Source organism: Pinus tabuliformis, chromosome X, assembly GCF_031772625.1.
Source record: "Pinus tabuliformis cultivar Carrire ecotype Pingquan chromosome X, CPIR1, whole genome shotgun sequence".
In the NCBI taxonomy this organism is placed as follows: domain Eukaryota; kingdom Viridiplantae; phylum Streptophyta; class Pinopsida; order Pinales; family Pinaceae; genus Pinus; species Pinus tabuliformis.
In genome coordinates this window covers 308311283-308326451 of record NC_142308.1, presented here as the reverse complement: position 1 = coordinate 308326451, position 15169 = coordinate 308311283, and the positions used below count along the sequence as shown (strand labels likewise).

Sequence of the window (15169 nt, the reverse complement as noted above, 5' to 3'; positions counted from 1 at the left end):
GCTGAGACAGAACAGGCACTCCATAATGTCCAACGACAGTTGACGAGACTGAGTTTCCGAGTACCGATGGCTGCCATAGAGGACCTTCTTAAGGATATGCAGAGTCATGTGGTTCGCATGCCACATGACTGGGTTCGCACTTTTTGGCGTGTGGCCAATGCGATAGTTACCTACTTAGCCGCTCATCCTGAGTTAGGGCATTAGATATGCTGGACATGATTATGGGCATTTGAGTCCCAATTTTGTATATTTTTGGACAAACATATGTACACTCGAGATGGTTTATGATATATATATATATATATATATATATATATATATATATATATATATATATATATATATATATATATACAGTTTGACTTTTTGATGTTTGATTTTTAATGTGATGAATGACTGATATGCCAGTCTAATGCTTGATTAGCAATAGAATCAGCTAACCAATTATGAGATCTTGGAATGTGCAAATAATTAATATAAGTAAATGATCTTTGCAATAACCTCACCCTTAAATATTGGCGATATAAACATGGATCCCTAACCCAATAAATGTTGTTTAATTGTGACTCTATCAATTGAGAATCAAGATAAACTACCAATGATTCGATCTCGTGAGAAATAGCCTCCGATAGTAAATTAATAATGGCAGTATACTCATCCATATTGTTTGAAGCAGGACCAATGCATATGCCTCTTGATATCATCAATTGACCAGTTGGATAATAGAGTACCCAAGCTGCGAAAGCGAGATTCTGAGTGTGTTGACTAGCACCATCGGCAAACCCAAAATAGACCAAGTCATCCATCAACACCTGCCACAGCAGACCAAAAAGTGTTGATATCAAAAATCTCTCGATGAAATATGTACAAATATGCGTAATGTACAAAGAAGCCATTGCTTAACTTCTACTTAAGCAAAGTACTTCTTTAGGTAGAGCTCGATTCGAGGCTCCGCCAGCTTATTTCCTTCAAAATCAGTTAACTCATACGACCCTTTTTTTAAAACTCGTTTAATAATGAAAGGACCGTACCACATAGGCTTAAACTTGCCTGCTCCCAAGATGTCTTTATCTTGGTCATAGACCAAGACAAGGTCACCTTCAGAAAAGACTCGAGGACGAACAGATTTATTATACTGCATTTTAACCCTTTTCTTATGAGCCTCGTTTGTCGTGGCCGCATCTCGACGCTGCTCATCGAAATGTTCCAGGTGAAGGAGGCACTCTTCGAGACTTAAAGTCTCTGGAAGGAGCTCAATAATTAACTTAAGAGATGGAATTTCACATTCAACCAGAAAGATAGATTCCATCCCATAAACCAACTGAAAAGGTGTAAAACCAGTAGCAGTCTTTACAGAGGTTCGATATGCCCAAAGAGCCGAATACAACATAACATGAGAATTAGACTGATTTTTATCGATTGTCCATTGGAGGATCGTCTTAAGAGTTTTATTTACTGCCTCGACCTGTCCATTGGCCTGAGGATAATAAGGAGATGAATGCTCCTACCGGAAACCCAATTTAAGAGCCAATTCGGACATCAGTTGATTCTGGAAATGACTACCATGATCAGTGACAATCTCTCTTGGGATACAGAATCTTGAGATAACCTGATTAAAAAGAATAGTGCTACCATGTCACTATCATTTTTGTAAGTGGGCATGGCTTCAGCCCACTTCGTAAAGTAGTCTACAGCCACGTTAATGTACTTGTGATTCACCGCTGAAGGTAGATTACAAGTTTTAAAATCAATACTCCACTTAGTAAAGGGACCGATAATGACAACGGGAAAAAGTGGAGCTGGATTCCTAGGCATCTTCCAAGTAAAAATTTGACAGGGGTGATAGCATTTGACCACTTCCACATTGTCTTTAAAGAGTGAAGGCCAAAAATAGCCGGCACGTAAGATGCGCTGGGCTATAGCAAGCCCTGATAGATGACCACCACAAGCTCCACTATGGCAGTCATTTAGCACTGACTCTACTTCCTAAGGTTAAACAGCGCCAAAGGATTGAATCGACCCCTCGATGGTATAATGTGTCACCAATGATAACATAGTTTTTAGCGAGGTGACGTAATTTACGACATTCATCCTTGGAGAAAGTAGAGGGAAACTTCGAAGTCTGGAGATAGACAATGATATCTCCATACCAAGGGTCGAGTGAAGAGATGAGGAATAAATGTTCATCGGGAAAACATTCCTCATAAACAGTATCCTCTCCACAAGGCAGCTCAGAAATTAGCTCCGCAAAAACCATGGATTTCTTAGACTTGGCAGACAAGAACTCGAGATCAAATTCTTGCAAAATGACTATCCATCTATTATATTTGCCCCCAATCACTCGCCTAGTGAGGACAAATTGAAATGGATTGACCGCCGCTAAGATAAAAGTTTTGCATAGCAGGATATAATGGCGGAGCCGCTGGATAGCACGGACAGCTGCCAAAGCCAACTTCTCAACCAGAGAGTAGCGAAATTTGGGACCTATTAAGCCTTGGCTCAAATAATAAATCACATGCTCAGTGAGAGCATTGTCCTCCTGAACAAGAACCATACCAATGGTTGATTCTGCTGCAGCGAGATATAAAAGGAAATCCCTACCATAATCTGGTGGACTCGAAAGCGGGGCAGAGATTAGTGCCTTTTTCAAAGCATCGAACGATCACTGCGCAAAGTCATCCCACACAAATGGAACTCCTTTGCGTAGCAAACGCATGAACCCTTTATTGATCTCGGCATAGTTCGCTATAAATTGTCTTAAGAAATTAGCCTTCCCTTGAAGATTTTGAAGTTGTCTAATTGAGGATGGGGGAGGCAACTGAAGTATTGCCTCAACCTTTAAGGGATCAACCTAAATCCCTTCATTTGACACAATGAACCCTAACAACTGACCAGACGTAACCACAAAAACGCACTTGTTGGGATTCAACCAGATTTTATAAAAACAACATCACTCGAAAACCATTCGAAGATGACTAGGGTGATCAGTTCTCTTTCGAGAACGAGCAGCGAGATCGTCCAAGTATGATTCAATGATATGTTTGATGTCATGGAAAGCATATGACATGGCCCGCTCGAAAGTGGCTCCAGCATTTTTAAGACCAAAAGGCATCTTTCTATATGCAAAGGTACCCCAGGGACATATAAAGGCTATCTTATGTTGATCTTCAGGATGGATAGAAATTTGATTATAACCAGAAAAACCATCCATGAAGGAAAAAATCTCATTACCCGCACACTCGTCAATAATCTGATCAATGAATGGCGTGGGGTAATTATCTTTCAGACAAGCTTTGTTTAGGTCCCTAAAATCGATGCATACTCAGATTGTTCCTTGCTTTTTATCCACGGGGACTGGATTAGGAACCCAATCAGTAAGAGGAACAGGGTATATGAAACCCGCCTTTAGCAACTTCTCAACTTTAGCCGGGCGAAGCCTTTGACGAACTAGTTTTGCGTTTTCATACATCTTGATCTCATGCTGAACTATAGATGGGTCAATGCCAGGCATTTCTTCATAAGTCCAAGCAAATACATCTCGAAATTCCTTGAACAGGTCGGTGTAAATTTGAATTTCTTCAGGGGAACATTCAATTCCGATGAAGACGTTCTTGATTGTGTTAGGGTCCCTAGAGATATTTATAGTCATTGCTTTTGAAATCATCGACATATTTCGGCACGAAAGTGTGTTGGAGCCAAAGGATTTGATACCATACAAACATCACTAGTAAAGAGCTCGGAGAATCTAGATTCTACTTCTTGCAAAGGAGGAAGAAAGTATGAATGATGGTGTAAATCTTCCCAAGGTCGATTTATACCCATCATTACTTCAAGGATTGCTTCTTCAGAAGGTAAAACCGGATCTAAGCAGTCCAAGGCAGAGGTAGAATCAAGGCTCCAAGCCGGGGCCACATCACCATCTAACCCCTCTTCGGAAAAAGGAGTAGAGTGGTCGCCTACAGAGTGGATGATAGACTGATATCTAAGCTTAGCTACAGATATAGGGAATGCCATTCCATTCACTTGTCCCTCAACTAATGTGGTCGTAGGTGAAGGCAAGGTCCAAGCGTCTGAAAAATAACGAGTTCGGAAGAACTCTTCTCGAGAAGACTCCTTAGTTGATGAAACGGAATTGATTCTAGTGAAAGGAGAGGGAAGATCAAAAGTACCCATCAATGAGGAATACATCCCCACTCCTAGATTCTCACTAGGCGGGTGAGGGTTATCCACTATAGGAACAGTAGATTCAGAGCTTGCTTGAGGATCGACTGGAAAATAATCCAATTGATCAACCTTAACGATTTTCCCCTCATGAGGAAAGCAAATGACACGAAACAGAGTTGAAATAATGGTGTCCATTTCGTATACCTAGTTCCTTCCTAAGAGGAGATTGTAGTCTAGGTTAGCATCTATGACTTCTACTTCAATATTAACGACCTTCCCCTCAACACATATAGGAAAGGCCGAGATAATCCCATGCGGCCTATGAGAATGACCATCAAATGCAGTCAAGATGGTAGGTGAAGGAACAACCGAAGCCGATCCAATAACCTTCCAACATGACATCGACATGATGCACGTGGAAGTTCGTTCATCAATAACAGTACGAAAAATTTTGATTTTCTGGTATGTAGACTTTATTTGGAAAGCCATACAATGAGGGAGTCGCTTTTTGACATTTAACATGTCAAAAGTGAGCACTAAAGAGTTAGTTGGATCGACTGCCCCAATTGCAGAAAGTAAAGCACTTTGTTGAGCCAAACACGACTGGAGAACCTCTAAAGTAGACATGGCGCACAGGCGCTGAGCCAGATCCTCAACAATGGAGCAATTTTGGGCGGCCCTAGCATTAGGATTAATAGTCATCCATTTAGCGGAACCTTTCGGTATCCGTGGTATAGTCTCAACAGGGGGTCGCTCAATATGAAGGTCAATATTTCTGGGAGCAGTCTTTTCGTTGGAAGTTTCAGCTTCACCATAATCTCATGATTGAATAGCGACATGGACGTTAGAACCCATCATGAAAACATTCGATGATTTTTCCCCTTCCTGGTTGCCCCCTGCGGAGGTTCCAGGGTTTGAACTCGCGCCAGCAAGAAGTTGCTACCCTTGGGGGAAAGGGTTGGTTAACACAGCTTGAGAACTAGAAGTCCCTTGCTGTCCTAACAAGCATTGAGCGTCTTCAATCTTGGGGCATAGGTGAGTTAAATGGTCTCCACTGCACAACTTGCATGGAAGCTTGACTTTCCTTTTAGACTCATTTCTACCATCACCAGCATTATTGCTGGATTTATTTGCATCAGGCTTCCCATCCTGATTCTTTTTCTTACCTCGTCCTTTCTTTTTCCCATTGGAATTTTGATTTCCTTTGGGGTTATCGGATTGGATGGTGTTAATCGAAGAATTTTGGGAAGCCAGATGGTTAGACGATGTGACTTGGTTGTTAGAAGCATTTTGTAAAGACAACTACTACAATTGGTTCAACAAGTTCACAGTAGTTGTGTCTACCGACCCAACAATACCATCCACATGGGGACCTGGCTTCGACTTGGCTATGTCAACCTTAGACCCAGGAGCATCTGGCAAGTATTTTTGTAGGATCCTAGACTGAGAGTAGATCAATTCCAATTGATGGGCCATAAAAATGGCTTGCTCCTCATAATAGACTCCAGACATGAAGACATCTTTAGAGATCTCAGGTTGTAACGATTTCAAAAACCATTCGAGACAGTACTTCAGAGGGATTTCGGCTTTAATGAGCCTCTTTCTCCGTCTCCATTCCTGAATATGGTCAGAAATGTGAGTTGCCTTATCCTGGCGAAAAGTGGCCAGAAGTTCAGTTCTGGCGTCATAACGGACAGGCAATGGGAAATGATTTAAGAAAATATTAGCTAATTCCGCGGAAGATGTAAAGCTACCCCCTGGAAAATCTATATACCATTTGGCCACATTACCAGTCAGAGTGTGTTGAAAAAGTCTCAACCTAATCAAATCATCGATAAGGGAGTTAGATGAGCACCACAAATGGAATGTGGTTACATGGTCGCCTCGGTCTTCACCGCTCTTTCCTTCGAATTTTGGAATGTCCGAAGGGAGTTTGGTTGGGACCGGAGGCCAAGACGGATTGTACTTGATTGGATTGTTTGTTAACTTAGTGATATTTGGCAAGTTCAACGTTGCCAGAAACGGAAGCCTAGGAGGACCTTCGGGATTCCACCCGGACTGGGCAGAGCTCCCAAAGTTCTAGAAAGATTGGCCTAGATTTTGGAAGGCATCAGGCTGCCCGGAGTAACCAACAGAATGAGCTGAACCAAAATGCGAGCCTTGTGATCCAGCAAAATTTAGAGTTTGACCAACTCCAGCCGCAAAACCTCCATACCCAGCAAAGTTTCCTCCTAAAGGATTATAAGGAGTTGATAACCCCTGATACGGATTCCAAGCTGAAGATAAGGGAGGAATACTTTGAAACGAACTAACTGTTGAGTACGGCCTATTCCCTTGTTGGCCGAAAAATGGATTCCCAGTTCCCGCGCCACTAACCCCAAGGTTAGTCCAACCTTGGAAAGGGTTGCTGCTTTGTCCTATAGAAGAAAAAGGCATGGATCCTACTGTCAGGTTGGAATGTGGTATATGACCACTTCCGAAAGGAAAACCCTGGAATGAAGCCGATCCACCCATCATGGATGTGGTCGCACTAAATGGAATGGATGGAATACCCTATGACTGGGTGCCAAATGGGAAAAATCCAGTACCAAAAGCATTGGTTTGGGCATTTCCACTCATGGACGGAATGGAGGTAGACCCAACTAAATATGTGCTAGCAAAAGATCAAAACGAAGAAGGAGAGGGGATGGAAATCATTCCTCCCAGTTGTACCGATGTTGGAGTCTGCATAGTTGCAGCACTTGTAGTAGAAGCCATGCTTCTAGTAGTGGTAATCGATGGTAAGTGCGTAGTGTAACCTAGACTTGACGGTCTATGTGTTGGAGTCCCAACGTATTGTAATACGTCCGGATGAGTAGATGGTAGGGGAGAATTCGGAGCCGCTAACGACTCCGAGAGTTCTTCTACCTCTATGTTATCCTCCACTTGAAAGAGAACTCAAGAAAGAACAGGAGTGTCCCTCTCTTGTTCTGCGGAAGTGCTAGGCCTTGCTTGAACACTAATGCCCCTAAGAGGAGGATCAATCCCCGATGCGTCAACGACTGTGGGACGAAACCCACCAGTAGTATTACCTCTATGCCTTGTAGGAGAAGACTCTAAACATGGTGGTGAAAGACCACAAAGTATTCGAGACCGTCTAGGTGATTGGTTAGCCACTTTGAATTTCTTGTCAAGATCTTAACTAAAGACTCAAAAAATTGAAAGATAGGCCAACTAAGAGCACAGAGCACACACTATAAAGCCCTTAAAGATATCAGCGAGTGAAACGACTTCCAAGTATTTCCGCTCCGGGTGATTAGGACCGGACACCAAAATATAAGAAAGTGAATTAAGGGGTCTTCCGAAGATAGTCGAGGATGATGAGGGCCCAGTCCTATCAACGAAGGTAACAGAGGAAGTTACGCTGACCTCCTAACAACAACTTACGCTAGTGTAAGCCCCCAGGCTTCGCAAGGGTGCCCTCTAGTAGTACCGTTGAGAGTGATGCAACGTCGACCTTAGGTGCCACGGGATTCCCCTCCACAGCCACCTGTAAAGATCCCTAGGAGTAGCAACTATGGATACCACCTCGTCGCAGAAGCTAGGTGGAACAGTCGTGAGGTAAGTTCGAACAAGTAGGAGGGGGGTATCTCTCTTCCCTGCCCTCACATACCTTCGTTCTTAACTCCCAGATCCAGCGCTTTCCTGGTCTTCCTAATGCTACTGGATTTTCACTCACTATTCACACTCCTATGTTTGACAGTTTAAATGGCCTTGGAGAGTTAACTCTCCACTCGCCTAATCCAAGGCCCTAAAATCCTAAAACTTGTTGGTGTAACTGACTTTAAATTTTTTTTTTAATGAATTTTAGTTAGCGCATGATTTTAAAATAGGTTGTTCTTTAAGTCACGGGATAACGGAAGTGAAACTAGTGGTTTTTGATGCACAAGAAATTAATAAAAACCTAACTACATGCACATGCACTTGTTTTCGTTTTTCGATCAAAAGTAATTTCTATAGGGTTCAGAGGAACTTCTAATAAAACAAATTTTCTTTTCCTTTCTTCAATTCACGCTTCACACTCACAAATGATAACAAAGCTATGGATGCCTAAAAGATATGCAAATCTATTCTAATGCAACAAATATATGCTGATGCAAGATTCAAAACTACTCTAAAAACAAAAAATGAAAGTTGTTTGCTTATCAATCTTTATTTTGCCACTTAAAATGTCTAGATGGAATATGAGATGCTACCATTCATTTCGTCTAAACACTAAAGACAAGTTCCAAGACAAACAAAAGCACTTTCATTCACTAAAAGGAAACCAAGACAAAACCAAGTTCAAGAAAGAAAAACTAAGTTTTTCAAAAGTTTTCTTCAAAAACAACAAAAAAATAGTCTTTTCAAAAAATGATCTCAACAACACTGAAATTTGTGATTGACGAATAGGCAACAAACACTTTTACAAATTGACACCACAAAACTCAACAAAAAGAGATGTGTTTAAGGATGCTTCTTAACAATCAAAAGCAGCAATGAAAGCTTTGCCAACAAAAACCAAAAATATAAAAAAAAAAAAAATCAATAAAGTATCAATCAACAACTTTCATCAAAGAAAGAAGTAGATGGTGAGAAAAGCAGTTTTGTTAAGAAAACAAAAAGTCACCAAAAGCAAGATTTAACATGAAGATTGAGATTAATCTCCCTGCCCTGATGAATTAGAGTAGCCAAGATTCCAAACAAGAAATCTTGCGTGCTTGAGCAAGAAACGATGACGCTTGCAACAACAAAAACAAGACCAATACTCCTTACAATCAAAGAGAATTTGGAACAAGATGCTTGCTATGAAACCAACAACTAATACTAGAAAGTGACTGTTTAAGACTCACTCAAACCATCTGACAGACCTTCAGAGACAACAAGAATTTAAAAATTTTGAAAATTACAAGATATACGTGACTATACTTATGTGCAGATTTCGTGTATACGCAACTGTGTCTAAGGAATCCTGCGTATACACGGGTTCACTTAAGGAAACATGAATATATGCACTTTTGTAACTAAGAAAAACAACGTATATGAAAGATTTCAAGAAAAATAAAAAAACAAAATGAAGAAACTGGCAAAGCTTAGAATTCAAGAACAGACCACACAGCAACAACAAGCACACAGGCAGTTGAGCCCTGATTGGCTTGAAAACACCCAAACTAGGAACAAAAAGAATGTTGTCCCCAGTGGAGTCGCCAATTTTGTTAGAGGGAAATGTTCCCCTAGGGCTTTTTGGGTTGAAACCCTAGCAAACTCAAAGTTATCTATACAGAAACACACACATTCACACAGTCATTATGCTATTATAAGAAAATTCTATGGTAAAGAGGGCGTACCTTAGGTCCTATGTTTGAGAAGGTCCTTTAGGGTCCATCCCCTTCTTCGAGTTCCTCTTGCTTCTTTGTCCTGCAAAACAACCAATTCTGGAGAACACAGCAATATATGCACAAAACCTTATAAAGAAACCATCTTCATGTTATAAAGAGAGGAAGTTAGTTACGAAATTCAAACAACCATTCACATATGAATTCTAAACATGAATATTATAAACATAAAGAGGATTCATATCAGGAACCAAGACATGTGTTTCTTCGATTATAGACAAATAAAGTATAGAAAATGAATAATTTCACCTAAGTCACCCTTTCGAATGCTCCAATAAAAGCCTTCTTCTCGATTTGTCCAGCCAGAAGCCTTTAACAAACTCCTTACATGCCTTACTTCTTGATGTCACAAGTAGTGGATGAACATCAACACACAAGGAAACAAGGGTTTCCTGTACAAATGAGGGAAGTGCAGGAGGCACAAGGCTCTTCAGACCTGATCAAGGGAAAAATCTCAGCATAATAACCTTTCTCTTCTTCTCTCCTCCTTTAGACCTTCCCATTGAGGTCTATTTATACCTCTCCAAAAGTAGTTTTTCAGTTGGGAGTTAGTTGGGAACAGTTGGGCCACGGGCACCAACAAGTGATGAGCAGGTAAAACCCGCAATCTCTGCCCGAAATTAAGGAGTTTTATATTTTTTTAAGTGTTTTAATACATATACGTGGGTTGGGTATATGCCTAAGTGCTACACACACGTTTAACACAGGGAAAAGTCGCGTATAAGGGATAAAACTTTGTTTTTAAAACTTTTGGACCAGGTCTGGAAATAAGGGTTGCTCTAGGCCATGTGTGCAGCATCACAAACCATAAGAGTGAGATTTAGAGCTATAACACTTATTTATATTTTAAATAAAAATAAAATACAAATTATTTATATCTTATTTATATTTTAAATAAATATTTTTAAATTTTAAATATTATTTAAATTGTAATTTCGTAAAAATTATTTAGATCATCAATTTATATTATATTTTTTTAAATGGATGGAAAGAAAATATTATACATATATTTATTTTGATGGTTGCATATAAATTATTAGTTTTTGGTTTTAATTTTTTTATAAAAAACATGTTAAAATACAAATTAAATAAATTTATTTGGACAATTAAATTATATATATTAAAACAATTAAATTGTCAATTTAAATATGTTATTTTATATTATTAAAAATAGAATAGAATATATTTATGAGGTGTAAAACAAAGACTTATGAGGTGTAATGTTAAGTTACTTATGGAGAGTGAATCCATCAGGAATGGAAATAGAAACAACATTACATCGCATTCATTTCTGCCAGGCCATAGTTTGAAAACTATGTTGTGTACCTAGTCAAGATCTTTGTTATCATTCATTTCTGCCAGGCCATACTTGGAAAACTATGTTAGGTTCCCAATCGGGATTTGTTATCATTTATTACACGATTCTTAAAATCCATATTTCACAGGGGTAACACAAATGAAACACCACGAAAAACGACACTTCTTCCTATACGCGTCTGGAAAATGTTTGAACTCTTATGCATCTGTTCCCTTCCCCGTGAAAGTTTTAAGTTGGGAATAGCGCTCTACTCTTTAGAATATCTTTCTTTATTAGGGAGGAGCATTATGCATGATAAACTTCTCGCCATCGCTTTTGAGAGGCTTATCGCGTATGATAATCTCGGCGATAATCTTCTTTACGCCTTTTTTGAGAGGATTTTCGCATCTGATAATCTCGGCGATAATCTTCCATACACATTTTTTGAGAAGATTTTCGCATCTGATAATTTCGGCTCGATGGACATGCTTGCCAGACAAGCTTTCGACATATCTGAGTGGGAGGCTACCTATATTATCTCGTAGTTCTCGAAGTAATTAATGCCTGTCAAATTGGAATTGTTGACACGAGTAAGCCACACACTGCTCGACGTTTTCAGACATTGGACGAAACCGTGTGTTCGATATCGTGATTATATGTTCCATTTTATAATGGAATAGATGTTTTAAACACCTGAACCAAACTTCCGTTCACTGCAATATCGGGTCTGCATACACCCTATCGACTGTTATCTATGGAGGCAAACAAACCGAACAAAATGATATCCTCCTCCTCCTCCTCAACTCAGGCACCGCAAAGACAGAGCTTAAGGTGGGTTTCATTCGGCATCTATGAGCCCCAGGATGGCTGCGACATTCATAATGCAGTCACCCACATGGCCAGAGTGGCTGCTCTGCTTGAGCAGAGAAGTAATATCAAAATTGCCATTCTCAAAAGCCTACGACATTCATGGGTATGTACGCATGATATCTAATCTCAATCTCATTTCTAAATTTTTTATTTCTCTTATGTGACCATCATCTGTGAGCGCAGGCAGCAATCTTCGCAGTGTGGAATGGGGAATCAGGTGGCGATAATAGAGCGATGTCAAATCTGCCAGAGGTGAGTTCGTTTTCCTTCCCTGCGTATAATAAGGTGATCAGAAAAGCAGATCGGGCATAGCTAATAACTGGCCTGCCCCTCGATTTTGTTATGTGAACAGGCAGCTGCGTTCACAAAGGGAATGGATTGTGCTGTCAAAATAGTAGACTCGGGTTGGTTCCGGCAGAGTTCACAGGAGATCACCAGAGGCATTCCCTATGCGCAGTTATCGATGGGCGACATAGTGAGTCTCCGTAGAATGTACGTATCGAGCTCCAAGAAACAGGATTCGCTTTCATATTGCTGCCTCGCCGTACTCAAGTCATACTTCTCTGGGCTGAATGGCATACTATCGTACTCCTTCTACGACTCCCTGGACGGGATGAAGATAATAGGGTTAGGCGTCTGGGATGGCCTGGAGTCGGCGTCCTTCCTCCAAGATAACCCTAACGCTAACCCTGCGTTGCCCTTCTGGAAGGACTTGGGAGCAAAAAAAATCAGCTACGAGATTTGCGAGGTAGTGTATGTCACCTGCCAGACTACCAGCCTACAGAATTGCAGGCCCTTCTTTCAAATATAATAACTGAATTTCGTTAGCTCTGACATCTGATAGGGGTATACGGTAACGATTTTGGAGATCCAGTGTGCGACATAAAGATTCTGTTATATTTGTGCGAGTGATTTATCGTTTGTAGTTTATGCTACAAGACGAGCATCGTAATATTTTTAAAACTTTATTATTATATTAGTTAATACGAATATATTTGTTGCATTACGATGGTTGGATCATGATCAATTTATATCTCTGCCTTTTGGGGCTTTAGTGTTTCAGAGTTAATAAAATAAATAGTTAATAATGAGAACTTTAGATATTATTGGGACACATGGTTTCTTTTATTGGGTATTCAATATTTATCTGTTGTTTTAATTCATTTGGGTATTCAATATTTTTAAGCTTCTGTGGTAGCAGTGGTATGATCCGGATTATCCACAGTGTCATGTTCATTCCCTAGACCTTTCAAACCCCAAAGGGGGTCCATGATCAGGACTAAATAGAAAGAATATGAATGAGAACTTATTGAGAGAAGAGCTATAACTACCTGGGTATAAAATTGCAGGTCTACAGTTCTCTTCTTAATTTTTATCCTCAAGATTTCTAGAAGACAGATCTCCTTCCATGTTTCCCCTCTGTACAATGAAGTTATGTTAAACAAGGTATATTTTCTAAGATTTAGAACTAAATACTATAGAAGGTTACATTTTATTTCTAAGATTTGGATTTTTCTTTTATCTATGAATAAGGTTATCATATTGGCATCTAACGAAATGTAGTGTTGTTCATTATTGTGAGAATTTTTTGTGATTGAAAACAATGTCACTTTAGGACTGTGTCTATGTTATCTATATCTACTGTCTAAGCCAAACAAGAAATTGAAGGACTAAAGAAAAGATTTATGCATGGCTAAACAAGGAAGAGGCCTCTAGAAGCCCTAGACTGGATTTGAAACTTAGAGTAAAGAAAAAAACAAACCCCAAGTTTTCTTTAGTGTGAGTTTGAATGGAAAGAATAGAAACAATAAAAGGGATGAAGAGGAAAACAACTAAAATCAAATGAAAAGAGAAACGATACTTGCAAGTTGGAAAAACTTTCTTACTAATACAGAAATATCTAACATCATCATATTCCAAACATGTAATAGAAACCACCTTCTTATGTGCATGAGTCCCCATATCTCAATTTTCCAGCCAAAACCAACAAGTAGCCCAAAATATGAACCAAGGAATAAAGTTTCTTCACATTATTATAGAATAGATGTAGTCATGAGAATAAGAAAAAACATAAGAGAAGAAGAAAAAAGAAATGATACTTGAAAGTTGAAGACAACTTCCTAAGAGACTTAACCAGAACCTACTACCATTGCTATTTTCATCTGAAGGATTCAAGAAATTATTAGAAATTACACTGAGAATTGACATGTATCTTGACATCCCATATGAAGTGATGAGCCACCTATTGGCTTATAGGTGAGTTTAATGTTAGGTGTTGATTCATGTGCCATGCTATAGGAAACCATTACCAGAAAAAACAACTATTGGTCATGGATTTTTGCATATACACCATAATGCTAAATTCAGTGACCTAGTTGTTTGTAAATGAGAGACATATAACCCACTCATTTTTTCAACAGGGATCCTCTATAACATGCACACAATAGAGGGTTGGCAGTGCCATAATCTACAATCAACTTTATATGTTATCAATCACCAAATAAGAATACATTGAATGGGTGTGCTTCTCTAATTAGACTCTTTCCTTTGTTGCTAAGGTACCATAACCAATGACCTGTGACAAAGAAAGAAGTGAACTTTGTTGTTTTGCAAATATCTTTGGTTTCTTACTACCAGTTGGAAAATAATGAATCTTGATATACTCTATTTAAGGATTTGTCTTTGCTACTAACTACTTTCTAGGTAACTACCCAACTTCTCTAGAACTCTTAATTCTCTAGACACTAACATTGTTTGATGTGTGGATGTGTGGGTTTAGCTTTGATTCTAGTGTGGTTTGATGTGTGGTTTCAACTTTGATTTTAGTTAAATATATGAGTTGTTTCAACACCTAGTTGTGGAAATTATTTGATTATAATGCTAGCATTAATGAAAAGACTCAATAAACCAAATATCTATTTACTAATACAATAGATTTATATAGGTTTGAACAATATATAGTTCTTATTCAAAATGCACAATTCATATTTAGAATAGCTTACACCCCACAAATTCAAGGTTCCCACCAATCCTCTAGTACATTCACCAAAAGGATGATTGTGAAACTCATAAAGGTAGATTCCAAATATGAAAATTTGGGCCATCTAAATTTTGAGCCATCTTACAGGATAAAGAAATTTTGAGCCATATTACAGGATAAATATGAGCATCAATCATGAAAAGTTGATTAATACTATAGCCTCAACCAACTTGTGGGTTCTTCTTTTGTTTGAAAATAGTATAACAAAGATTGAAATTCATAAATCTTCCCAAAGGTGAACCATTAGTCCATGTATTTCCCTCCACCCAACAAGTTATAAAATATGCTAGCTTAAAGTATTGGTATTGGTAGACTCAAGAAATCAAATCAACCATATTATTTGGTGAGTGAGAGAGGGAATCCCTATGTAAAGACTAGTCATCC

At 39.1% G+C, this 15169-nt stretch overlaps 1 protein-coding gene across 1 annotated transcript; it reads left to right on the top strand.

The window, feature by feature from the left end:
* Positions 1 to 11629: 11629 nt before the first annotated feature.
* Positions 11630 to 12556, top strand: LOC149139647 (uncharacterized). The gene is made up of 3 exons (XM_089450786.1): positions 11630 to 11848; positions 11929 to 11997; positions 12098 to 12556. The coding sequence occupies exons 1-3, from the start codon at positions 11630 to 11632 to the stop codon at positions 12554 to 12556; spliced, it is 747 nt and encodes a 248-aa protein (XP_089306912.1).
* Positions 12557 to 15169: the final 2613 nt, after the last annotated feature.

Excerpts from the sequence above, each read along its gene's own strand:
- LOC149139647 (XM_089450786.1), top strand. The coding sequence starts at position 11,630 with ATGGAGGCAAACAAACCGAACAAAATGATATCCTCCTCCTCCTCCTCA. Across the intron at positions 11,849-11,928 it reads AAAGCCTACGACATTCATGG|GCAGCAATCTTCGCAGTGTG; the intron begins GTATGTACGCAT and ends CTGTGAGCGCAG. Across the intron at positions 11,998-12,097 it reads CGATGTCAAATCTGCCAGAG|GCAGCTGCGTTCACAAAGGG; the intron begins GTGAGTTCGTTT and ends TTATGTGAACAG.